General features: G+C 35.6%; 3 protein-coding genes across 5 annotated transcripts; all 3 read right to left on the reverse strand.

The window, feature by feature from the left end:
- Positions 1-171: 171 nt before the first annotated feature.
- Positions 172-2,642, reverse strand: LOC122316953 (RING-H2 finger protein ATL43). The gene has a single exon (XM_043133820.1). The coding sequence runs from the start codon at positions 2,039-2,041 to the stop codon at positions 662-664; it is 1,380 nt and encodes a 459-aa protein (XP_042989754.1). The 5' UTR covers positions 2,042-2,642; the 3' UTR covers positions 172-661.
- A 5,361-nt stretch (positions 2,643-8,003) lies between these two features.
- LOC122316840 (midasin-like) lies at positions 8,004-11,091 on the reverse strand. 3 transcript variants are annotated; one of them, XM_043133658.1, is made up of 3 exons: positions 10,837-11,091; positions 10,570-10,677; positions 8,004-9,590 (listed from the first exon to the last, which is right to left on the reverse strand). In XM_043133658.1, exon 3 carries the CDS (start codon positions 9,538-9,540, stop codon positions 8,356-8,358), a length of 1,185 nt encoding a protein of 394 aa, XP_042989592.1. In that variant the 5' UTR covers positions 9,541-9,590; positions 10,570-10,677; positions 10,837-11,091; the 3' UTR covers positions 8,004-8,355. The 3 variants fall into 3 exon arrangements, with proteins under 3 accessions (XP_042989592.1, XP_042989591.1, XP_042989589.1); XM_043133657.1 differs by having other exon boundaries at positions 10,562-10,677; XM_043133655.1 differs by lacking the exon at positions 10,570-10,677.
- A 13,863-nt stretch (positions 11,092-24,954) lies between these two features.
- Positions 24,955-25,635, reverse strand: LOC122316406 (EPIDERMAL PATTERNING FACTOR-like protein 2). The gene is made up of 3 exons (XM_043132923.1): positions 25,521-25,635; positions 25,368-25,430; positions 24,955-25,254 (listed from the first exon to the last, which is right to left on the reverse strand). The coding sequence occupies exons 1-3, from the start codon at positions 25,633-25,635 to the stop codon at positions 24,983-24,985; spliced, it is 450 nt and encodes a 149-aa protein (XP_042988857.1). The 3' UTR covers positions 24,955-24,982.
- Between the last annotated feature and the right edge of the window lie 1,175 nt (positions 25,636-26,810).

Below are 26,810 nucleotides of genomic sequence, written 5' to 3' on the forward strand. Positions count from 1 at the left end.
GGGTTAAATATTAGATATTTCAGAAAAATAAATTTATAAATAAATTTACAGACTGAATTATATAATTTAATATACCAGAATTAATTTTTATAATATTTAAGGGTAAACAGTACAAAACTAAACTATACTATCATATTAATATAGGATCACGTATGCTATCTAACCTTATCATATCAAAATATCGTATCACACATATATTACAAATTCAATAGTAAAGCTAAACTCTTAAACTAGCAGTTAATGGACCTCATAACCCCATAGACATATCATAATACATGTGTTAGCATAAACATTTGGAAGTTTTAAAATTAAATCATAATTTATGATACATCATGCTATTCACATCAGTAATCTACGTGAAAATTATGCCGGTTGTGCTGTACGTTAAATATTGTTAAGAGTTACATTACTCTTGAAAATGTATTTCGCGTGTTCATTCTTTTTCGCTTTTAAACCCAAAGGTCGGAGATCATTGATCCGTGGGAAAGAAATTGTCTCCATGGTGTCTGCGGTCGTCTGCGATATCCGTCCCTCCAAGCGTGAATGTAACAGCCCCGCCCCACGCCTAATATCCTCGAAAGAGAGAAACGGAAAAGGAAATAGACAAGCAGTTATTTCTTTTCCTGTAGGCTGTTGGTGTACAGTGTACGAATAACTAAAGCTAAGATGCAATCGTAGTAGTGGTACGTCCCGACCGTACAGCTGGCTGTGTTTGAGAAATCCAAGCCAACCACCTCGATACTACCCCCGCCTGCCTTCGTTCTTGGTCCTCGCGCTGGCGCTGCTGCTGCTCGAATTGGTGGCTGGGGTTTTGGAACCTACTCAAACCTGTGATTTCAGACACGCTTCTAGCATTTATTACGTTTCTACCACCCCACCACGCGTTTCCGCCAATAATGCTACTGTCATGCTGCCGCGTCATTGAAGGTCGAGATCCCGATGCTGACGACGAGAATCTACGGCTGTTACTTATTATCATTTCTGACCGGAGATACAGCAGATCCGACGGCTGCACATCGCTCCACCTTTGGTTGAAACCACCAGTCGCGGGGGAGACAATGATCCGGTGCTCGAATCTAGTTCGATCCAACCCTGTCCTCTCGTCGGTCAACAAAAGCCCATCCTTACGGGGACGGTCAAAACATCCGACGGCAACGGAGTGGCTCTTCTTTCTCGAACCTGCACTGTCGAGTGATCTCCTAAACGACGTCAGATCCTGAGAACCCGAGTCGCTGGCTCTCTGGAAAATCATTTGCAAGAACCCGGTCCCCCTCTCTCCGGCAGATGAATGCCGACCCGAAATTCGCCGTATGTTTGAAACCTCACATAATCTTCCGCTCTCGACGTCTACGACAACGGAGTCATCCTCGGGTGCTGGAATGGGCTCGTTTTGGGGTAAAATTTTGGGGTCGTCAACGAGAAGCACATCTTCCGGGTCGACCCGGTAACGACACAGCGGACAAGTGGAGTGGGCGTCGAGCCAGGTGTCCACGCATTCAACATGGAAGGCATGCTTGCACTTGGGGAGCAGCCTGAGGACCTCTGCGGAGTCGAACCTGGTGAGACAAACGGCGCACTCGAGTCCTTCCTTTTGGCCCCTTAGGGACCTGAATCGGAACACGGGTAATGACTCTATAACGGTCCGTTCAATGCCCGAGTTCTTCCTGGCAGCCGAGGGCCTCGGTGCTTGCCCGCTAACGACAACGCGTCCACGCTTGCAGTGCTTGGCGTATAGGAGAAGTAGAAAGGTGACGGAGAACATGGTGGTCAAGACGGCCACTATAACCGCTATGCCGGGCCTAAACGGCGAGAAACTTGGTCTTCCACTGGGCAAGGGTGGAGGTGACGGGGGCGGGGGTGAAGGAAATGGACCATTTACCGTGGCAATATCGCCAATACCTCCGCCACGTCCCGAATCAAAAGCAGCATTCTGAACCACATCGTCTGCAGCAATAGAAGAAGGCCAAATAATGGCAGAGAGAGTGACGAGGAGAAGGAGAAGGGGCACGAGCCTCGTGGACTTCAAATTAAAGATGCCCATGTTTGACGGACGCTGGGATTAAGGACAAGTACCGGACGTTTTTGAATACTCAAATAGCTGGTCTTTATTTTTCTTTGTTTTTGTTTGGGTGAGGCCGAGAAACGTGCGTTCTTGTTTGTAGTTATTGTTTTTGCGAGAGAGAGATTCTATGCGATGGATTTGTGGGAAAAGATACAGAGGAGACAAAGACAAAGGCATCTATCAATGTATGATCCAACTGAACTTAATTTAATAGAGTGTTTATTTTATCGTAATAATTGAGGGTGCATTTCAGGGTAGAAAAAATAAAAGAAAATAGATTGGAAGGATTTTCTAGGTCCATTGTGCATTGCAGACAAATATAACCGAACGACATCAGCGGGTAACGAGCGAGAGAGAGAGAGAGGTAGTTGAGTTGATTTAACGGACTTTTCGTCACCCGAAGAAGCACCTTTAGGAAAAATAGGCTATGGCTGATGAAAACTCAAATTTCTGGTTACAGAGATAGGGATCCATAGCTACTCACCTGAATGAGACGATGCATTTGCAGCAGAGATTTAGAGAGAGAGAGAGAGAGAGAAGGATCTATGGGGCCAGCCCTGAAAAACTGCGTGAGTTATACAGCTAGCAAAGAGTTACAGCAATAACTGATCACGTGAACCATGCTTCACACTGCACCAAACAAACCATAAGATTGGTCCCTAGTAGGCTATTGTCAAACGTCAATGCTAGTCTCGTGTCTTCTGCAGTTCTGCGACTCACTGTTCTTTTTCCCTTTCGCTTCCTTATTTCCAAAACTTCTTCCACAATATTTTTTCATTTTCTTTTTGACAAATAGCGACTTTTACTCGGGGATGAGGTCGAAATCTTGCAGACTGTAACACACCTGATGATGATGCATGATGAAAATGCATTGAAAAATGAAAAATAGCTCATTCCGAAGGAGCAGTCTCCAAAAAAAAAAAAAAAAAAAAAAGAGGAAATAAATTTGTATTCAGATTCTCCTTCCATTGCAAGAGGACGTTCTCACATACCTCTTCTAACTCAGATGGGCTAAAACCCACTAAAATAAAAGGAATATAAAATAAGCCTAATATGTCTATCAAAGTCAGAACTGAGCTATGGCCCAATCAATAATAACATGCAAATTAAATAGATGGCCACAGGCCAGCACATAACCCACAGGTTAAGCCCAATTATTAAACTCTTATTACCCAACCTAAGCCCACTATGGATTTGGCCCCCATTGTCACTGTTACAAGCGTGTGACATAGACGAGATAAGAAATGGCGCATGCCAGCGGCTCTGCGCATGCACTTGATAGCCCTATGTGTGCTAATGATATTAGTTGGCCTAATTCAGCTCGTTTAGTTCATCGATCTCTTCGAACTCCTTACTTTTCCAGGGTAACCACCCATTGTCGATCCATTGTATAAAGTCAAATTTTTGAGGATACCATTAGCGAACCGATAAGAAGGCATTGGTCTTTCTATTTTGGAAAATTCTTCTCATAAGCCGGTTTATTAGTTTCACACCTCACACCCCACAGCCGATGTGGCAGATGGGGTTCACCAAAAAATGAACCAGCTTTACCCCAAACTCGAACAATTCACCGACACTTACTCCTCTCCTCTATGAAGCCAAGTAGCCCTAAGACTCAATATTCTCTTTGAAGCCCGACACCTCCTCTCCTCCCCTTTTCATCTCCTCCGCTGCTTGCTTTTCATCTCCTTCGCTACTCATGTTTCATCTCGACGTGCACAAATTCAACGTTATCATTCCTCTCATTGTCCAGCTCCTCTCTCGTAATTACTGATCTCATCGTGTTCCTCTCTCGCAAGTCTTTACTCCTATTTCTCATCTTCTGAGTCGCTCAAGCTTTCTCAACGGTAGCCTCTCTCGCCCAAGCTTTTGCCGACAAAAAGATTCCCAAGCAAGCTTTCATTAGCAACCCCATGCCTTCATCTCCATGAGCAAGCTTTCTTCTCAAAAATTAAAAAAATGTACCATCCTTGACGCTTCCAATGAAAATCTCAATCTTGTTAGTCTTGGATTGGATCATAGTTTTATGGACACAATCATTGGAAAGGCCCCTGCAGCAAATTATGAATTGAGGCTGGTCTTGTGGATGCTTATTGGTTCATCTTCTTTAGATTTTGCTAGTTCACTTTTCTTTTAATGCCATAAATTTCAGCAAACCCTCAACAACTAAAACATAGCTCTTCCAAATGCGCAAATGCTCAAGCTTTTTCAACTCACAACCCCAACTCTCATTTGGCATTTCCTCCTCCGATGTATTTTGGTGATTCTTAGAGGATTTAAGCTCTGTTTCTAGCTTTAAGTCCATTTCGAAAGATCGAAAAATGGAGGAAAAAAAAGACCTGGAGTCTGCAGAAGAGAATCAACAAGCTGGAGACGGCGGGGTACTAGGTAGGACTGTTCATCCGGGCCGGATAAAAATCCGGCCCGGAACCCGGATAACCGGGTTCCTGGTTATGAGTTTCGGCCTGGATTTGAACCGGGCCGAAACCCGCATTTATATAACCGCTGTACCCGGTCCGGACCCGGGTATGATACCCGGGTTATAATACGGAACCCGGTTATACCCGGGTGTATATAAACTGAAAAAAAAACCCTAGCCGTGACTCTGGAATCCGTCCCCTACCTCTCTCGCGCCGAACCCTCTCTGAGTCTCCCCGAAACCATAGCTATCGTCCCTAGCCATCGTCCCTCTCTGATTCTCTCAGAAAATCTAGCCGTCGTCTTCATCATCGTGCCTCGTCGTCATCCTCGTGCCGATATATGTAAGTAGATGCTTCTGTAATGCTACCGTCTTCATCCTAGATGCTTTTGTTGGTTGATTATATTTTATCTTGTTTTGGTCATTTCGTGCCTATAGTTTCTCGTCTATGGTTGCCCATTTTGAAAATTTAAATGGGTTTGTTTAGCTTAGACTGCCGACAACATTCTTCTCTGTTTTTGATCTTGATTCTTCTCTGTTTTTTTTTTCTTCTCTGTTTGTTGGAAATCGATCACGATTAATCTGGGTTCATTATTTAACTATATATTTATTTATTTAAGAAAAATCGAGCAAACTCTCTTATCTAATCACATATATATATGAACTGCTCATATATATATGTGATCAGATAACTATAATCACATATATGTGATCAGATAACTATAATCACATAGGAACAAGACATTGCCATATGAACTACAAACCTATAATCAGTTCGAATATAAATAAAAGAAAGGACAAAACACTTTTCAAAATAAAGTGAAAGTATTATTGAGTAATAAGATTAAACTGTATCTTGCTAGGCATTATTTTCAGGAGGCCATTAGAAGTCCTAGTAGGTACGGGTTTGAACACCATGCCTCATGGTCCCAAAGGACCCAGGGCAGTGCCATTCGGTCCGAAGGCCATTGGTTATAAAGTTTAAAATTTCCAGATTCCTTAAGCTTGAAAGCTTTTCAAATCCTGCAAAATATTTCTTAAGAAATAAATGAGTTTAATAATTCATGAGTATTACACAAGACAAGAAACCTTTTTTTGAATATGTATTACATTTATTGCACATGCAGAAATATGGAATTAAGTGCCTGCCTTCTTTTGTTGAGATCATTTCCAGAATGATATCATAATATTTTCTTCATAATTTAGATTTGGTTGACATTCATTGCCAAATCTTCTGGCCCCCCTTCTGCAATTGAAAATCTGTTCATTGAAATTAGCAGGTCGAGCAATGGAAGATCTCAGGAGTTCTCTCTACAATGAATGTTTTGGCTGAAGGTTTTGTGGGCTAGTGGTGGCATTGATTCGAGCTAATAGACTGTCCCTTTTCTTTTTTCTTTTTTTTTTTCTTTTTTTGGGAGTTTATGCTTGTAAGGAGTAAGCACAGGTTTTTGGCTTGATTTGAGCTAACAGCTGATAGTTTTAGATGCATTTTTTTCTTTATTCTTTTTGTTCTTTTTCTGGAAAGGGGGGTTTAAAATTTACCCCTTTAATTGTCTGCATGTACAAGAAGTGTAAAGCTTAACATTTAGTTTTGTATGTTCTACAGGTGATGGGAAGTGGGATTTATCTTCCCAATTTTTCATTTTTAAGGCATTCTATAGCTCCCAGTTTATAACTGGATTTAAAAAAAAAAAAAAAAAAATCCGGTTTTAACCCGGAACCCGGATTCCGGGTTTTTAAAAACCCGGATACATCCGGGTTTCGGACCGGGTCTCACCCGGCTTGATCCGGCCCGGATTTGAGATCCGGGTTCCGGCCCGGGTGTACCCGGGTTCCCGGGTTGGAACCCGGATGAACAGCCCTAGACTACTAGGTAATAGGGGAAGAAGAAGCCACGAATTTAGGGAAGTGGGAGGTTTTCTCAATTTCAAATGGACCCTTCCTTTGAAATGCTCGTTTCACAAGTAGGGAAAAAAACAAATACCACGTCAGGTGTATGGTGTTAAGAATCGTGAGAGTTGATGTTTAGATTTACTCTTCTATTTTTATTTTTTATTTTGGGTTGGGATTGGCGACTTTAGAGCGGGCCGTCATGTTAAAATTGAATAAAACATTAAAGTGTGGTTTGAATAGTGTGATAAGATAAGGTAATTTTAAATTAAATTTAAATCAAATATTATTAAGATATTAGTTTTTAAGTTATGTTAAAGTTGAATAAAACATTAAAGTCCTGTTTGAATAGTGTGATTAAATGAAACTTAAATAAAATATTATTTTTTAATATTATTATTATTTTAAAATTTAAAAAAGTTAAATTATTTATTATATTTTATATAAAAATTTAAAAAAAATTATAATAATATGATAATATGAAATATTTTTAGTATACAATGGAGGCTAAATGCTTCAACTAGGCTAAAAGTATTGACATTAGCTTCATTAAAAGTCTAGTCAAATGTAAAATATAATAAATTTATTCAAAATATAGCTGTATTGGATTAGCTAAAAGGATGTATGAGAAGCTTTGAATTACAGTAAAATTATGTCTTCCTTAAAATTTAAAGGATTACTATTCACTTATGAAACTAGTATTTTATTCAAGTTTAATCTGCAGATGGCTTCTTCTTCTTCTTTTTGTTCCTTCTCCCTCTCCTTTTCCTCCATGCGAGTTTTATCTCCCCCTTATCTATTTCTTTGATTTTTGCAGTGCACGGAAACCTTTGTCTCTTCTGTTGTAGTTGGATGGTATTGAAGTTCGGATACTAATCTGACAGCATGAAAGAAATCCTCGTTTTGACTATTTAATCTGAAAATTAACAAGTTAATAGCTATGGTTAGTATAATTATAAAATACAAAAAAAAATTATATTTTAAGTGAAAAAATAATATTATATTATTATTTTGATGAACCTTATAACTAATCTAATGTGAGATTATAGATAAATCTAATGTGAAATTATAGATAAGAAAGTTTTAATTTTATAAAAAATATGTACTTTTTTTTAAATTTTAAATATCATTTTGATAAAACCAACGTGATGCTCTAATGTGGCAAACGCCTTTTTTTTCTTCATGCAATAAACAATGATGGTTTATGGGACACTGATCCTCAGCTTTCGTCAAACCAAAATCCAGTCCCACCGACCAGACCAAAACAGGAAACATTAGGAGCACTGACGAATCTTTTTGATTTTCAGTGATTACAAAACGATGTCACTAGCCTAAACTTTTCGAAGCTTTATTTTTTCCTATTATATCAGGTGGACTAGACAGATACCTATGGATTTTGCAATCCTTTTGCTAAATGACCAATAGAGAGAGAAAAGGTTCACTCCAACTTTTTGTTTGGGAATTCAAAACTTCTACCATTGATAAAGTAGGTACAGATGATTGCAAATTACAGGATGGGTATCGTGTTTGTTAAAAAAAAAAAAAAAAAACCTTTGAACAACTCTATTACAATACTAAACTGCCCGCATGCATCCAAGCAGAAAATTCTCAATCTGGGTCTTGCAAGTCTTGTTTCATGGGCACAAACACAACTGTAATCTAATTAATATATTGCATCATCTAGTTATACATATTGAAATCCTAGGATTTCCTAGAACACTTCAATTGAGCCAGTTTTCATCATTAGCACACCTAATCAACGGTAAACATAATGCAAATACAGGAAGAACATGTACAATTGCTCATCTCCCTGAACATGTCTATCATTGGAATTAAGAAACGCCCAAGGGAAAAATCCAACGTCTTCATTGAACAATGAAAACCATCATTCTGCATCATCTTCACCATTGTTCATATTATTCTGGTATCCGCCTAAGCCTCCAAAATATTATCCACATCCCTATCTTAACTATAGAACGAGGATTCAGAAAGAATCAAAAGACTCGTTCTGTGCAGCATCTTCATTCTCATCTTCGGCCTGAGATTCTGACCCTTCTTCGGTTTTTCTATCAACTGTACCCTCACTTTCCTTAGTGGTTTTAGAGGCAGCCCTCTCATCAGACGAAGAAGATGCATCAATTTTTGCAGTCCCCTTGAGTGCAACAGACTTAGAACCACTTAATACTGACATCTCCTTATTGATTGCACTGGAGGTACTATCCATAACCTGAATTGATTCATTGAATCTATCTGTTCCATTCCAAGATCCAGGGGTTTGCATCAGCCTCAATGTTGAATCACCGTGCACTTTTTGTTCAATATTTTCCTCCTTTAGTGATATAAAAGAATTTGAGCCAATCTCTGAATTGGCTAAACCAGATTTAGAACCTTTTTCACCATGAAGAGCATCTCCAAAAGCGACATTTTCTACCTTCTCCCTGTTGCTCGCCTCTGAGCGTGAATCTTTTATATTGACCTTAACTTCTAGTGTGCCACTAGTTTCATTGTCCTGCTCTACTTCACTCTTCTCTGTATCCTCTATTTCTTGCTCCTTCACCTTTCTCAAACCTCCAATTTCGGTGCTTATAGTTCGAGTGTTCTGCACCACAGCACTGGAGGCATCATCACCTTTGTAATTTTCCTCTCTTGCCTCCTGGGTATCCCTTTGAACTTCAATTTGCGCTTCATCTTCAAAAAAGCTTAGATCCTCAATTTGGTTCCCATTCCCTTCACCGTCTAGTTCTTCACTTCCTCCCTCTCTTTCCCTATCTTCTTCATCGATTAAATCATCTGCTTCCTCAGATTCTTCCTCTTCGACTCTCCCCTGCTGATGTCCATCCATTTCATCATCTCCACCACCCATTCCTTCATCCTCACTTTCTTCTGGTTTAATCTCTTCTATCACTTGTTCCAACTCTTCTTTTCTTTCTGTTTCCTCTTCTCGAGGATGGAGCTCCTTCCTCCCAAGTTTTATGATTTCATGCCCACTCTGCATTTTTTTTTCAGATAACTTGCTGGAGTTCTCCTCAGATGCCTTCTTCCTTTCATGGGAGTGTTTGACTTGGTAAAGCAACCAAATGCAAATGGCAAGCAAAAGACATGTCTGTATTGCATGCTTCACCTTGAAGCCTTTTGACTTCTGATTTCTACTAGGTGATTGTTTCAACATGGTTGATTTATTCAAACAAGCCTTCCAAATATCAGCAACAAGTTCTGGACCTAACCAACATGTTGGAGATTTCATTTTACAGTGGAATAACCAGAAAAGAGATTAACCAATCTAAATAGGCAAAGTCAAACTAAAAACTCAAAAAAGAAAAGAAAAAATATCGCAAGAAACCTAATTAACACTTCAAGATATTTAGTTGTTCAGAGTAAGGAGAAGAGAAGAAAATAGTTTAGCTGGTTCTTTGTCCCAGCCTGTTGGCAACAACACCAAAATTCTTGTCACACGGCTATTTTGCAATTTTGGTAGTGGTACAACCAACAGGACTAAAAAAGTGAATTTTGGACTTTCCATCTCTTATATTGTTGGCAGCTACAATATTCGTGGTCACTTGTGGTGTTCCAACCAACATGACTGGAAAAAAGCGAATTGCAGACCATTATATTTTATAATGTTTTGGTTGCACAACGGAGACAAACCACCCGAATGTTAGTTGGATAATGAGATCAATGTAAAGGATGTCTTTGTTCTCCAGGTCCAGGTCCACTACTATTGGAAATCTGAGGTCAAATCTATTTATTTGTTTCTTCATGTCTTCTCAGCAATCAGCCAGACTGGCAGAGTTTCAACCAAATCAACTAGACTACCATACTGTGAAAGAAAAAGGAACCTACACAGGAAAACACGTCTCTGGATGGCTAGACGAAGTCATATGCGCTGTGTGTGTAAATACAAACCGGTAGTGAATAGCATTACAGGAACATTTGTACAGCAATGCACGGTATATGCCATGGCAATCATCCCAGTTAGAAGGAAACGGCTATTGACCCTTTTATTTTATTTTATTTTTTTGTCCATAAATAGCTCTAAAATTTAAAGCACTAAAAATAACACCAAGTCTAAATCATAGCTCTAAAATTGGTGGGCACAAATCAAAATTGCATCTTTAACTAAAATAATGGATCAACCCAAAAGATTAGATTTGGTATTTAAAACAAGGGAAATGAACCAGTTCGGAAGAGACCCAAATACCCAGAAGTAGCCTTCTTGGCCTCCTGGGCCAAGCCCTCTTCTTATCCCAACTTTAGAACAACTTCCCCCAATTACATAAGGGAATTTTTTTCTGAAAATTTGAAAATTCTGCAAGAAAAGTTGTCGAACAAAGAATAATAGAGAAATTGCTAAGCATCTTGCAGTAAATCCAAGCTGATTTCACACCAAAAAAAAGTAAAATACTAATCTAGAAAAAGCAAATGAGTGAATGCAATAGATCACAGAAAAGAAATGGGAGAAAGGTACCTGTCGAGTCGCTAATAAACGTAAATGGAGGCTTCAAATTGGCTCTATAACGAGTCTAAGAAGCTTCCTGGCACGAGGATTTCTCCCCTCGAAAATTAAAAGCAGTTACAGAATATTAGAAGAGAAAAGACTGTTGGGACGTTAAAGGGTGTGAATAGTGTGTCCCTCCCTCTGAGCAGAGCAACTCCAAAAAGCTATCGCCACAAGAATGAATGAGACAGCGAGGGAGCCTGTTTTCGTTCGTGTGACAGAGAAAGGTGTGCGTTTAACCTGGTGGCCGATACTGGCCACTTGGGCCGTATCCTGATTCCTGCCATATTAAACGACTTCGTTTCTAGGGTATAGTACGAAAGCCATTAAATACTAGTATATTTGCATTTAAATTTTACTATTAAAAATGGGTCCTTCTAAGATTGAAATTTGGCAATCTAAGATTATATCATATTATTTATTTTTCAATATTCATCTTAATTAATAGTTAAAATTAGATAAGAAACATAGTGTAAGTTTTTGTAATTGCAGTTGAAGGATGCAATTAGATTTAGTGCAAGTAAGTGTATAGTTAGTTACGTAACGTGCTGCCGTGGCAAAATAATATTGGAAGGCTGGTTATGGCTGGAGAGCATACCGGTTGGTCTCCAAATTTTCTCTAATATGACTCCTGAGCATTTAATTTTTATCATTCTCACTTTTTAGGTTTATAGTTTTCTCAATTGGGTTCGTTTCTCATAATTTCATTAACTAATCTAAGATAATGTTGATGCGACATGCCGAGTGTATTTTATATGTATATATTTATATAGTAATGTTATATATAGTCATTTTTACATATTCTTTATGTACTCTATTAATATAATTGGCTGGATTAATTTTTTTTAATACACAATCAATCATATTACTGGAGTGCATAAAAAAATACATAAAAATAACTGTACATAGAATTTTTGATATATATATGTGATACACACTGGTTACAAAAGTAAAATATAAATATTGTTAATTCTTTTTGAAATTGTATAAATCGAAGAATAAACTATAGAATTTTTTTTAAAAATAAAATATTTATAAAAAAACTTTAAAGCATATAAAAATACACGAAAATATATAAAACAGTGAATTTTCATTATACTATTTTTAAAATTTTTAAAACAGAAAAGAAAAGTACTTATAAGGAACTAAAAAAGAAAGGCAACTCTTGTTAATATTGTCCCCTCCGAAATTCTACCGCCTTCTAATTAAGGCTTAGGGCTTGTTTAGATTTAGAGATAAAAAGATGATTTTAGATATAAGTCGAATGTTAAATAATATATAATTAAAATATTATTATTATTATTTTGAAATTTTAAAAAAGTTAAATTATTTATTATATTTTGTATAAAAATTTTAAAAGATTATAAGAATAAAATGAGATAAGATGAAATATTTTTTAAATCTAAACGAGCTCTTATTTTCCCCAAACGCGATGTGCAGAAAGTTAAAAATTAATGAAAGAAAACGATAGTAAACAAGGTGAAATGAGACCGGCCTTAACTCGAAGGACAACGTCGTTGATCATAGACAAGCATGCATGCATGCACGTGACACGTTATAGCGGGCTTATACTTATATGAGAAATGACAACGCTAGTGACCACGTTGCTTGTGAGCATGCATGCATGAGAGAGGCATGTCCGGGGGCCGGTTCAAGCAAAGCAATTTGATAGTTTATGATCAACAGCTAATTATTAAAACACATAAAACAAACAATAATACGATCTTGGTACGTACACAGCAATATTTTTGCCAGTGGGGTATATATATTAATATATGATGCCATGATGCAGGCTTAATTTGTACGTAAAATTGGTGGTTGGCTCCGGAGGGAGCTTGCATGTGTGCGTTATCGGCAAGATCATGCGCACGTACTTACTGCGCGCGCGCGCGCAGTCTAGCTAGGACGCTGATTATTACGGCTTGGCATTTTGCATGCATGCATGATGTTTGCCTAAAGGCCAAAACAAGAGACATTTATTACTACTGAGTTTTCATGCTTGCATGTTTAATTAGGAAGAAATTGAAGCAGATCGAGAAAAGCGCGCAGTTGTTAGTTGTCGCTATCACCTCTTGCGCACAGAAAAAGATTGCGGTTAACCCGCTAAGGCGCTGTTTCAAACAATGGATCGCACCATGTTGGCCTGCTGGGAAGAGAGATCAGCACGGATCGGAAGACACAGAGGTCAGAACTCAGAAGCAAGCTAGGAAGGCCACGTCCATATGATATACGTACCTTTCTCATAAATGATGGATGATCATGATGGTGATGACGACGTGCCTTCTCTACCATCGGGTTCTCCGAAATATATATATATATATATATATATAATAAACATATACTATAATTTGCATATTGGTCCAAAACCATGATTATGAACAGCTTTTTCGGAGATTAATCATGCCCTAACAATTACAAAGCGAGATCATATAAATAACGGATTGATCCAACCACTAATTATAACCGAGATCTTGATCATGACCTCCATAACTACCAGATTTGTGCACTTTCTAACTAATATCAGTCCATATATACCTATTTATATATTGACGTGATATATACCAATTCCATCATGGATATATCTACATAAAAGCCTATTGCATGATCAATTTACATAATAAAATATTGATATTTTGACTTATTTTATAAATATAATATATCGCATAACAAACTTGTAAATCACATATCTCACCAAACACTCACCTAAAAAAATCTCTGAAAACATAATCCAAATTGAGAAAACACTAGCTAATACAATACGAGATCATGAGAGGCGTGTTGATCTGTAGTTTATGCCTTCAAGGTGAGCAGTCTAAAACAAAGTTTTGATACTCTATCGGAGGTCATACCGGTCAAGACATTAGAACGAAATATTTCATTACCGATACAGTTTCATATACCATTTTGAAATAATCGATATATGAATAAATTATATAAATATATATATATAAATTATATTATAAAATAATAGTCTATATATATGAATAAATTATATATAAATACATATATATAAATTATAAATAGCCTTATCTGAATTAAGGGTAAAAAAATAAGTTTGTAGTTTGAATAAATAAATTAAAAAAAAAGTAAAGTCTGAAATATCGGCTTGTAAAGACCAAAATGGCCGAAATTTTAATTGGTACGAAACAAAGGTCTTCTCTGTACCGACTAAGTCATGAAAACAAAATATTTCAACCGTACTAGCAAGTATGGTACGAAATTCAAAATGGTGGTCTAAAATGCACAAGCTTCATGATTGATGCACGTATCTTGATAGACGCAAAAACAAAGCCCATCTGACATGCTTTTGATATGCGATATATTTTTCTTATTTATTAGCATTTGCCATTAATTAATTTACTAATGTCGAGATATTAGAAGAAGAGGCTGTTAGAGAGACCAAAATTTTTTACAAATTGATGTATCATCCTATCAATATGTCATGTATCTTTTTTTTTTCTCCCTCTTTTTCTCCCCTCTACCCTTCTCCATGTGCCTCTCCGTCGACACCTCTTACCAACATCGTCGTCGAACCTTCCTCGCCTCTCACCAACATCGTTGCTATACCCTTGACCTTTCTCGCCCCTCGCCAACGTCGCCGCTACACCTCTCACCTGTCTCACTACTCGTTGATGTCGCCCTTCACCCTCGCCTCCATCATCGTCGCTGTTGCTGCACCATCATCGTGCCTCCATCTCAATCATGTTGAGGGGGGTGGGGAGGGGTTGGGAAAGGTAGAGGAAAATTGAGAGGAGGGGAGAAGCAAGGGGAGAGGCGGGAGAAAAGAAAGAGATAAAAAAAAAAAGAGCGAAGAGGCACGGAGAATAGGCCAAGGAGAGAAAGAGAGGAAAAAAGGCACATGGCAGTGTGCAATATAAGTGTGTGGAATCTCTTTATGAGATTTCTTTGTGTCTATGATGTTTTTCTTAAAAGAAAATGTCTATATGTACGTCAAATATTGTAGAGGTAAAGGATTGCTTTGTTAAAAGCTTTTGGTAGGTTATATTAGCTAGATGACTTTTAATACAAGATGAATAAGAAGAGATAAGAATTTTGTAAATAATAGTCAAAAGGTTTGTGAATAATAATGAAATAGTTTAAATTAAGTATTTTTTAGATTTTGAGAAATGAGAGGAAAAAATTAAATAAAAAATATTATAAAGTTAAAATATTGTTAGAATATAATTTTTTATCAATATTTGTTTTATTTGATAAATTTGAATTGTTCTTTGTTTGAAAATTTGAAAGTTTGTGAAAGTTATAATAATTAATTTGAAAGTATTTATATTTAAATAATGTTTTAGGAATGAAATGAGATGAAATGAGATGAAAATTATTTCCAAACATCCCCTCAAGCGTAAGTATCTTCAAACTCAAACGTTAATGCAAAAATTTCAAATATCGTAATATTATATATGGTATAAGTACGTATATCTACCGTCTAATAATTAGTTAATTAATGCTTATATTCAGTCCTTTTGCATGAACATTCTTTGGTTTTATTCAATATATATGTATATATATATCCTTTTAGGAGTACTTGGGTTGTCTTCATTTAAGAGAGATTATTTACCCATCACTTATAAAAGGTTACATTTATATATAAATGTTTAGTTATTAATGGTTAGATCAGAATTGACATTGGTGGTGCAAGTTGTTGAACTCAAGGTTTCAAGTTTCATGTGATTATAAATCTACACATAGATTTTGATGATAACAAATGAATTCAAAGAATAAAGAAGTCTCAAGCTCAAGTTATCTACACAATGGAGTCAAGCACATCAAGGAAACAAGCATGAGCAAGAAGGGAACAAGTTCACATTAAAATTATAGAGTAATGTTGTAAATCTCTTCAAAATTCAAAATTAGGATTAATGCTCAAAATTAATATTTTATCATAAAGCATTAAAATACATTTTCCACATGTGCATGAATATTTTTGAAAATTAAATTTGAAAATTTTGAAAGATGATTGATTGTCATCTTTTGCATGTGCATGCCTTGATTAAAGGGTTGAACTTTGAAAATATTAAAGATGATTGATTGTCATCTTTCACATGTGCATGTTTTATTTGAATATTTTCAAAAGTGGTTGATGCTTTTTTAGACTTATACAAAAAGTAAAAGATTAGGTTTGAATTTTTTGAAAATGAAAGTGTGTTCATTTTGTCATATGCCAAAAGTAAAAGATTAGGTTTGATTTTTTTGAAAAAGTGAATGATATTGTCTTTGACAATTGAAAAAGAAGAACCTTTTATTTGAATTCTTTGAAAAAGTGAATGATGTTGTCTTTGACAATTGAAAAAGAAGAACCTTTTATTTGAATTTTTTGAAAAAGTGAATGATGTTGTCTTTGACATGTGAATCTTTTTAAATTTGAATATGAAGTCTCATATGCCTATAAATAGATCAATTGAGAGCTTCACATTCACAACACCAAGAGCATACAACATTCATTCAAAGCTTTCATTCTCTCTTCTCTAAACATTGAGCCTTAATCCTTGTTCATTTTGAGAGATATAGTTTGCGCTGTATTGTTCTTATTTCACTCATTGAGGAGTGTTTTCTGATAACCTACCCACTATCAGCTCTTGTATCAAAAAAAGGGTGTGTATAACCCTTGTGTGTGTAGAAAGTATTTTACACGGGAAATAGTTGAATCACCACGTGTAAGGTGATTGCAAGTGTAGAGGGTGTTCTACACGGATCCTTTGTAGTGGTATTGTTCAAATGTGTAATAGGTTTCTATCTCCACCTGAAGGAGGTTGAATAGTGAATTTGGGAATTCTCAAGGGGTAGCTTGAGGCGAGGACGTAGGCAGTGGGGCCGAACCTCGTTAACATACTGAGTTTGCTTCTCTCTTACCCTTACTCTTTATATTTATTGTTATTTTATATTTTGTTTATATTTTATATTATATATTTGATTTATAATTGTTATTTTTTTTATACAACTCAATTCACCCCCCCTCTTGTGTTAGTCATCTGGGCAACAATTGATATCAGAGCTAAGAGCTCTATTATAAAATTAACTATCTTTTGAGTTAAGATCTTATGACTAACATTGCAGCTTCATTTGGTGAAGGTCAATCTAGCAGTCGGCCTCCACTCTTTTGTGGAGATAATTACTCATTCTGGAAAGTTAGAATGAGAATATTTCTTCAAGCTCAAGGTAGAGAAATCTGGAAATGTATTGTAAATGGACCTTATATTCCAACAAAAGTGGTTGATGAAGTAAAGGTCAAAAAGGAAGAAGAAGAGTTTGATCGTGAAGACGATAGACTTTATACTTTAAATTTAACTGCTATGAATTTATTATATAATGCTCTTAATGGAAATGAGTTTAATAGAATAATGAATTGCGCTACGGCAAAGGAAATTTGAGATAACTTGGAAGTGACTTATGAAGGAACTTCGCAAGTAAAGGAATCAAAAATTTATATTCTTACTCATGAATATGAAATGTTTAAGATGAATGATGATGAATCTATTTCTAGTATGCACACTCGTTTTACTAACATCATAAACAGCTTGACAGCTCTTGGCAAAGTTTATTCCAAGGTGGAGATAGTAAGAAAAATTATCAACTCTTTACCAAAACGTTGGGAATCAAAAGTTACAGCGATTCTTGAAGCTAGAGACCTCAAGAAGCTCGAAGTCAATGAACTCATCGGGTCACTTATCACCCATGAGTACACATTGAAAAGAGGAGAAGAAGAAGGAAAGCCAAAGAAGAGCTTAGCACTTAAAGCTGTTCCTCATGAAAGTGAAAGTGATGAAGATGAGGAAAATGACGGTAAAGATGAAGAAGTTGCGATGATAACAAGAAGAATTCAGAGGTTCTTGAAGAAAAATAGAACTCCTCCGAGGAAATCTTTCAAAAAGTTTTCCAAAAAAGATTCAGGTAAAAACGATACTTTAATTTGTTATAAATGCAATAAACCTGGTCATATCAAGCCAGATTGTCCTCTGCTAAAGAAAGATCGAAACAAGGGCAAGAAAGCAATGAAAGCTATATGGGATGATGATTCAAGTAGCTCAGATAGTGAAGCAAGCAATGAAGAATCAGCAAATCTTTGTCTTATGGCTAAAGATGACATTGAGGTAACAAATCTTGATAATATTGAAAATCCTTCATATGAAGAATTGCAAAATGTTTTAGAAGAGATTTATGAGGAATTTGAAAAATTGGGTATCAAGTATACTGCTTTGAAAAAGAAAAATTCTTCTTTAACAAACGAAATTGAAATTTTAAGAAAAGAAAGTATCATTTTGAAAGATGAAAATCTTGAATTGAATAAGAAGAAAACCGATTTAGAAAATATTGTTGAAAACTTTACGAATGGAAAAAGAAATTTTGAACAACTTCTTGGTAGTCAAAGATATGTTTTTGACAAGGCAGGTTTGGGATATATGCCAAAACAAAAATACAAACCTTATAAAAATTTCTTTGATAATCATTCTACCTCAAAGACTAATATTCAAAATTCTTTTCATAAAAATAATTTTGTCAAAAAAGGATATTATTATAATCATTCAAGTTTTTCATATATGTCACATGCTATTTGTAATTTTTGTAATAGAAATGGTCATAATTATCATACTTGTCCTATTAGAAGAAATCATACAATGACTATTAGGGCCATATGGGTACCTAAAAATCTTGTTTCTTCTAATACTAATAAATAAAGGACCCAAAGAACTTGGGTACCAAGAAAAATCATTTTAATTGTTTTTATAGGTATGCATGAAGTCATCCATAAGCAAAAATAAGTGGTTTTTAGATAGTGGATGTTCAAGACACATGACGGGAGACAAGACTAAGTTCTTTGATCTTAGATCTAAAGAAGAAGGACACGTGACATTTGGAGACAACTCGAAAGGGAAGATCGTGGGAATAGGTAAAATTGGTAATGAATCTTCTCTCATAATTGAAGATGTTCTACTTGTTGAAGGTTTAAAACATAATCTTTTGAGCATAAGTCAATTATGTGATAAAGGATTTACAGTTACTTTTAAAATGGATAAATGCATTATTTTGAATGATCATGATTGTAATATTTGTTTTATTGCTTTTAGAAACAATAATGTTTATACAATTGATTTTGAAGAAATTACCTCACAAGATGCTATTTGCTTGTCAGCTCAAAATGAAACTAGTTGGTTATGGCATAGAAGATTAGGTCATGCCAACATGGAACTTATTTCCAAACTTTCAAAAAATGATCTTGTGAGAGGTTTACCAAAAACATATTTTCTTAAAGACAAAATTTGTGATGCATGTCAATTTGGTAAACAAACAAAAACTTCTTTTAAAACTAAGAAATATATTTTCACTACTAGACCATTGCAACTGATACACATGGATCTTTTTGGACCAAATAGAGTTGCAAGTCTAGGAGGAAAATATTATGCATTTGTTATTGTTGATGATTTCTCTAGATATACTTGGGTCATCTTTCTTGCTCATAAAGATGAGGCACATAATGCCTTTACCAAGTTATGCAAGAGAATTCAAAATGAAAAGGGCTATACTATTTCAAGTATCCGAAGTGATAGGGGAAAAGAGTTTGTTAATAAAAATATTGAAACATTTTGTGATGAAAACGGTTTTGTACATAATTTTTCTGCTCCTCGAACTCCTCAACAAAATGGGGTAGTAGAGAGGAAAAATAGATCTCTTCAAGAAATGGCAAGAACAATGCTCAATGAGAATAACTTGCCTAGTTATTTTTGGGCCGAAGCGGTAAGTACTACATGTTATGTTATAAATAGAGTTATGTTAAGGTCTAAGTTAGATAAAACCCCCTATGAGCTTTGGAATGAGAAAAAGCCCAACATTGGTTACTTTCATGTATTTGGATGCAAATGTTTTATTTTGAATGACAGAGATAATTTAGGCAAGTTTGATGCAAAATCTGATGAAGGTATCTTTCTCGGGTATTCTACTAATAGTAAAGCTTATAGAGTATTCAACAAAAAGACTTTGACTGTACAAGAATCTATGCATGTAGTATTTGATGAATCTAATTCTCCACTCTCCAAGAAATCTATTGATGAAGAAACAGAAGGTATAAATAACACAGAAAGTCTCAATCTCAACAAAGAGAAAGAAATAGAGGAAGTTCAACATGGAGCCATCAGGAAAGATCATCAAAATTTAATACAAGATGCAACCAAACAGTGGAAATTTGTGAAAGATCATCCAGTGGAACAAATTTTGGGAGAACCTTCACAAGGTGTAAGTACTCGATCATCTCTTAGAAATATTTGTAATCATACTGCTTTTCTATCTCAAATTGAACCCAAAAATATTGATGACACACTTCTTGATGAATCTTGGATTCTAGCTATGCAAGAAGAGTTGAATCATTTTGAAAGAAATGATGTTTGGACACTTGTTCCTAGACCCAAAATCATACTATTATTGGAACAAAATGGGTTTTTAGAAATAAGAAAGATAAGTCTGGAGTCATTACTAGAAATAAGGCTCGACTTATAGCCCAAGGTTTTAATCAAGAAGAAGGAATCGATTATGATGAGACATATGCACCTGTCGCAAGATTAGAAGCTATTCGAATGCTACTTGCATATGCTTGTTATAAAGATTTCAAACTTTTTCAAATGGATGTTAAAAGTGCTTTCTTAAATGGTTTTATAAATGAAGAGGTATATGTTGAGCAACCTCCAGGTTTTGAAAATCATATTTCTCCAAATCATGTTTTCAAACTCACAAAAGCACTATATGGACTTAAACAAGCTCCTAGAGCTTGGTACGAGAGACTCAGTGGTTTCTTGATTGAAAAAGGTTTTTCAAGAGGAAAAATCGACACAACTCTTTTCATTAAATATGAAAATGATGATATTTTTTTTATTCATATTTATGTTGATGATATAATATTCGGTGCTACTAATGAAAATATGTGTCAAGTTTTTGCTAAGACTATGCAGGAAGAATTTGAGATGAGCATGATGGGTGAACTTACATTCTTTCTCGGATTGCAAATTAAGCAAGCAAAAAGTGGGACATTCATCAATCAATCAAAATATATTAAGGAATTACTGAATAAGTTTGGGATGGAAAATGCTAAGGAAATTGGAACACCAATGAGCCCATCAACTAAACTTGATAAAGATGAATCCGGTAAGCCAGTTGACTCGAAGATATATCGAGGTATGATTGGTAGCTTATTATATTTAACAGCCAGTAGACCAGATATTATGTTTAGTGTGTGCTTATGTGCACGTTTTCAATCATCTCCAAAAGAATCACATTTAATTGCAGTTAAGCACATTCTTAGATATCTTAGTGGTACAATTAACTTAGGGTTATGGTACCCTAAGCACACATCTTTCGATCTAATCAGCTACACAGATACAGATTATGCTGGCTGTAAAATAGATCGAAAAAACACTAGTGGAGCATGTCATTTCTTAGGTCATGCATTAGTTTCCTGGTTTAGTAAAAAACAAAATTCTGTTGCACTATCTACTGCTGAGGCAGAATATGTTGCTGCGAGTAGTTGTTGTGCTCAAGTTCTCTACATGAAGCAACAACTTGAAGATTTTAAACTCAAGTATAATCACATTTCAATCAAATGTGATAATACAAGTGCTATAAATCTTTCAAAGAACCCAATACAACATTCTAGAACTAAGCATATTGAAATAAGGTATCATTTTCTTCGAGATCATGTGCAAAAAGGCGATATAATATTAGAGTTCACAAACACACACGATCAGTTAGCAGATATTTTCACAAAACCTTTACCAGAAGATAGATTATGTATGATCAGAAGAGAAATAGGTATGATGCATGTTATGAATATCTCTTAAAAGATAGACCAGAGTCAATAAAAATAGAGATAGATTTTTTAAATACTTTTACATAAACTTGAGATTCTTAGCCTCATGTTTGAGACGCTCATTCTCTTCATACAATATCATGTCATTCTTATTCATGGGAACCGGCAAGCGGAATGAAGAATCTAATAAAGATTTTAACTTTTTATTCTTCTGCCGAATGATTCCTTCCCTTGTATGAGACTCTTGAACAATTCGTTGAAGTACAACAATTTGTTCTTTGAGCCTTTCAACTTCATGATTTTTGGCTTGTAGCCGCTGAGAAAAAGCAACAATAGAGGAAGAGTAGCGAGTCCCAAGACTCACCAAGTTATAAATAGCATCAGAATCTGACTTATTAGTCAGATTATTATTCTCTTGCTGCAACATGGCACCAATGGCAGCTGCAGAAAGGACAGGAGGTTGAGATGCAGAATGCCTCATGGATGGATCTAGAGAAATGTTAGAAGAATGAGCCATTGAGAAAAAAATAGAAGGCTTAAAACGAGAATGCTGAAGGAATGCAGATGAGTTATAGAGATGAGATAAAAACTTGATGCGGATTGGATGAACTTCAGGATTGATTTTATAGAGATAGCATAAAGAATAAGACAAACTATTTTCTCTTCAAATCTTATTTAGTCAAAAGAAATACAAGATATGCTAGACACACATTGTCAAAAGTTTTCTTACTAACCCAGCGAGATTAACAGTAGATTGTCCCTATTTTTCTAGTAAACGGTGAACCTCTGCTGTTATCTGCCGATGTTGACCTTGTATCTGAACCCTTTCTCGTTCCAGCTCCTCTATTCGTGGTTGCAGATCATGAGCATACCAATCTGTAAATTTTTTCAACTCTTGGTTTTCTTGCTTTAGCCTTTTATTCTCACTATCCTTATTAGCAAGGTTCTGTCGTAACTCAGATATTTGCATGTTAAGATGATCAATCTCACTCACCCTCGCCATTAACCTTCGAGACAAGATCGTAACAGATGCAGCATATTGACTACTGAGCATTCTTGATTCTGCAATAATCTCAGAATCAGCCTTACTAGAAAAACGGTTCACTGCTTCTATCATGGTATTGACGGCCTCAGGAGAGAAGATTGATGATTGATGCGTCAAGGGTTCCTGATTCAAGTCTGGAACATTAGTGGAAGAGAATTGCTCAGCTATTCTATCGTTGTGGAAAAACAGAACTCAGGTCAAGAAGCGATTATTTTTTTGGCATCCGATAGATGAAAATGATCATTTTTTTTATAGAAAATCAGAGCCTTCAATCCCGTTTGTCAACAACATCAGGCGATTGTTTAAATCTTCAGCCGTATTAAATTCATAGAGTTAGGCCTCGAGGCTTTGCAGCACTTGTCGGGTCACGGACGGCTCCATTTTTCAACTATCTACAGTGACTATTAAACGCATCGTTTTCTTTAGTCCATTTATTTGCTGCCGATCCTTTTTAATGATGCCAAAAGGGAGAGAAGTTTTAGACTAGAACATTAACATTGTTTAAATTGCTAAACTTGTTATATATGCTTGGAATTATATTTATACTTTTGCTTGAAAAACTAACGCATATTTTCAGGGGGAGCTTAAGTATTAATACAGGTTTCAAGTTCTATCAAATATTTGTCATCATCAAAAAGGGGGAGATTGTTGAACTCAAGGTTTCAAGTTTCATGTGATTATAAATCTACACATGGATTTTGATGATAACAAATGAATTCAAAGAATAAAGAAGTCTCAAGCTCAAGTTGTCTACACAATGGAGTCAAGTACATCAAGGAAACAAGCATGAGCAAGAAGGGAACAAGTTCACATTAAAACTATAGAGTAATGTTGTAAATCTCTTCAAAATTCGAAATTAGGATTAATGCTCAAAATTAATATTTTATCATAAAGCATTAAAATACATTTTCCACATGTGCATGAATATTTTTGAAAATTAAATTTGAAAATTTTGAAAGATGATTGATTGTCATCTTTTGCATGTGCATGCCTTGATTAAAGGGTTGAACTTTGAAAATATTAAAGATGATTGATTGTCATCTTTCACATGTGCATGTTTTATTTGAATATTTTCAAAAGTGGTTGATGTTTTTTTAGACTTATACAAAAAGTAAAAGATTAGGTTTGAATTTTTTGAAAATGAAAGTGTGCTCATTTTGTCATATGCCAAAAGTAAAAGATTAGGTTTGATTTTTTTGAAAAAGTGAATGATATTGTCTTTGACAATTGAAAAAGAAGAACCTTTTATTTGAATTCTTTGAAAAAGTGAATGATGTTGTTTTTGACAATTGAAAAAGAAGAACCTTTTATTTGAATTTTTTGAAAAAGTGAATGATGTTGTCTTTGACATGTGAATCTTTTTAAATTTGAATATGAAGTCTCATATGCCTATAAATAGATCAATTGAGAGCTTCACATTCACAACACCAAGAGCATACAACATTCATTCAAAGCTTTCATTCTCTCTTCTCTAAACATTGAGCCTTAATCCTTGTTCATTTTGAGAGATATAGTTTGCGCTGTATTGTTCTTATTTCACTCATTGAGGAGTGTTTTCTGATAACCTACCCACTATCAGCTCTTGTATCAAAAAAAGAGTGTGTATAACCCTTGTGTGTGTAGAAAGTATTCTACACGGGGAATAGTTGAATCACCACGTGTAAGGTGATTGCAAGTGTAGAGGGTGTTCTACACGGATCCTTTGTAGCGGTATTGTTCAAAGGTGTAATAGGTTTCTATCTCCACCTGAAGGAGGTTGAATAGTGAATTTGGGAATCCTCAAGGGGTAGCTTGAGGCGAGGACGTAGGCAGTGGGGCCGAACCTCGTTAACATACTGAGTTTGCTTCTCTCTTACCCTTACTCTTTATATTTATTGTTATTTTATATTTTGTTTATATTTTATATTATATATTTGATTTATAATTGTTATTTTTTTTATACAACTCAATTCACCCCCCCTCTTGTGTTAGTCCTCTGGGCAATACAAGTAATTATGCATGTGTGCAAAAACTGGATACGGAAATGGGCACAAGTAATCAGCGAAAACAAAGAGAGAAAAAGTTCCGGGGACATGACCGGAAAGACTCCGAACACCGTCGTACAGGGAAACGGAAAGGCCGTAAGGGGAAAACTCAGAATATGAGAGAGAGAGAGAGAGAGAGAGAGAGAGAGAGAGAGAGAGAGAGAGAGAGTATAGAATTGAAGTAATATCTTAATTACCAATTAACCTGAAAATAAAATATCGTTAAGTGCATGCATGGGGCAATCAAGGATTGAAAATGAAGTCGCCGCACTTGCACTTCCAGCACATAGGCTTGTAGTTGGAGACGCCATCTCTGGAGTATGCAATAGTAGTACTGTGGGTTGCATGACTTGCATCAGAGATTAATGGGCTTCTCCTCTGCCTTCGCACCCGTGGGACAATCGGGACCTGAACTAGTGCCCACAAGTGCCGCACCTCTTCTCGCAGTTTGGCAGCCTCGACCCTATCTGACCGCTCACCCATATCCTTACCCATTTCTTCTCTGCTCTCCCTTCCTGTGCGTTATATGAATCGAATTCAAGACTTGATACATGAAACACTTCGGAACTGGATTCAGATAAAGGGAGTTCATGCTAATTAAGTATATAAGGAAAATAAGATAGAGCACTAGACTCTGCGGGATTGTTGTTGCTTACTTGAGCTGCTTCAACTAACTTGGGAATGCTTCTCCCTGTAATGCATAAAAGTGATCTGAGTCCAGGTCGGGAAGCAAAAAGGAAAATATATATATATATATAATTTCTACGAGGATGGTCATTACCTTTATGAGCCGTGAATCTCACTATGGTCATGCTTGAAACCAAAAGCACGATGAGCGTGGAAATTAGTAGGTTTCTATTTCTGTGCCAACAAACGCAATTTTCAGTGCTGTCCATTTTCTCACTGAAAGATGTAGCAGTTGTTTTGAATGTAAAACCTTGGGGGAAAACAATGGGATAAGGGGAATAATAGTAAAAGGGAAGGGGGACGGGGGAGCCTCAATTATATATATGAAAGTGATATTTGAAAGGTAAAATTTAGTTGTAAGTATAATTGTATATTAATATGTGAATTAATTTAATATGATTAGTCAAAAAATAAATTTTATTGAAAATAATGTTAATTTAAATTTTAAATATGAAGTAACTAATATTAATATGTAAATTAATATACGATTTTACTTATATATAATAAAACTCTCTGAAAGTGTTCAAATAGAGGTCCAAGAGATTGAAGGACACTTCAATATATAATAGAATTAAGATTACTCCATTTTACATCCTATATATTTCGTAATCAGTGGTGGACGTGGAACGCAAGAAGAAAGTACGCGATGCTCGAAACCTACAAAATAAGGTTGCTTAAAAGATAGGTGACCCCAATCGAAAACGCAAGGACCTCAAGTACCTCGTTTCACGATCCAACCAAAAACAAAAGCTGTGTACCGTATGTTTAAATACCTGGAAGTAGCAGGAGTACTACATGAGCTAGGTAGGATGGACAACAATACGTACGGCAACAATAAGCCGAGAGTGTATATATAAGTTGGATTTACTAATACTCACTTTGAAAAAATAAATTAAAGAAATTAAAATATATGAATAGTAAAAACTGAGTGGTAAGTTTGAGGGCTGATCACTAATATTTTTTAGGTGTCTACCATTTTCCAATAAGGCAGGTGAAATATTATTTTAATTAGAAAGAGATTATATAAAAATAAAATATATGTCTTATTACATATGTTAAATTATAAAATTATATTTGTTATAAATTAAATTTAATAAATTATATCAAATTATGTCAATTTATATATTTATTTTTATATAAAATAAAAATATTAGTGGTGAAGTTTATTGCTATTGGGTTTTCGTTTTCCTTGGAAATATTTACCTGAGAATGTCCATTGCGTTGGTACTAGTGTTTGTCTCTGGAGCTTTGTACAAGTCCATTTTGACACGGCAAATACCCTCGATTGCTTTCATAAAGTTCTTTATCTCTTTCGATCGGAAAGAGTACTACGCACGTGAATGTTTCCCAAGGAAGACACTACTGTATTTTAGGGTACATACAT

The sequence above is a fragment of the Carya illinoinensis genome, chromosome 7 (assembly GCF_018687715.1).
Source record: "Carya illinoinensis cultivar Pawnee chromosome 7, C.illinoinensisPawnee_v1, whole genome shotgun sequence".
NCBI lineage: Eukaryota > Viridiplantae > Streptophyta > Magnoliopsida > Fagales > Juglandaceae > Carya > Carya illinoinensis.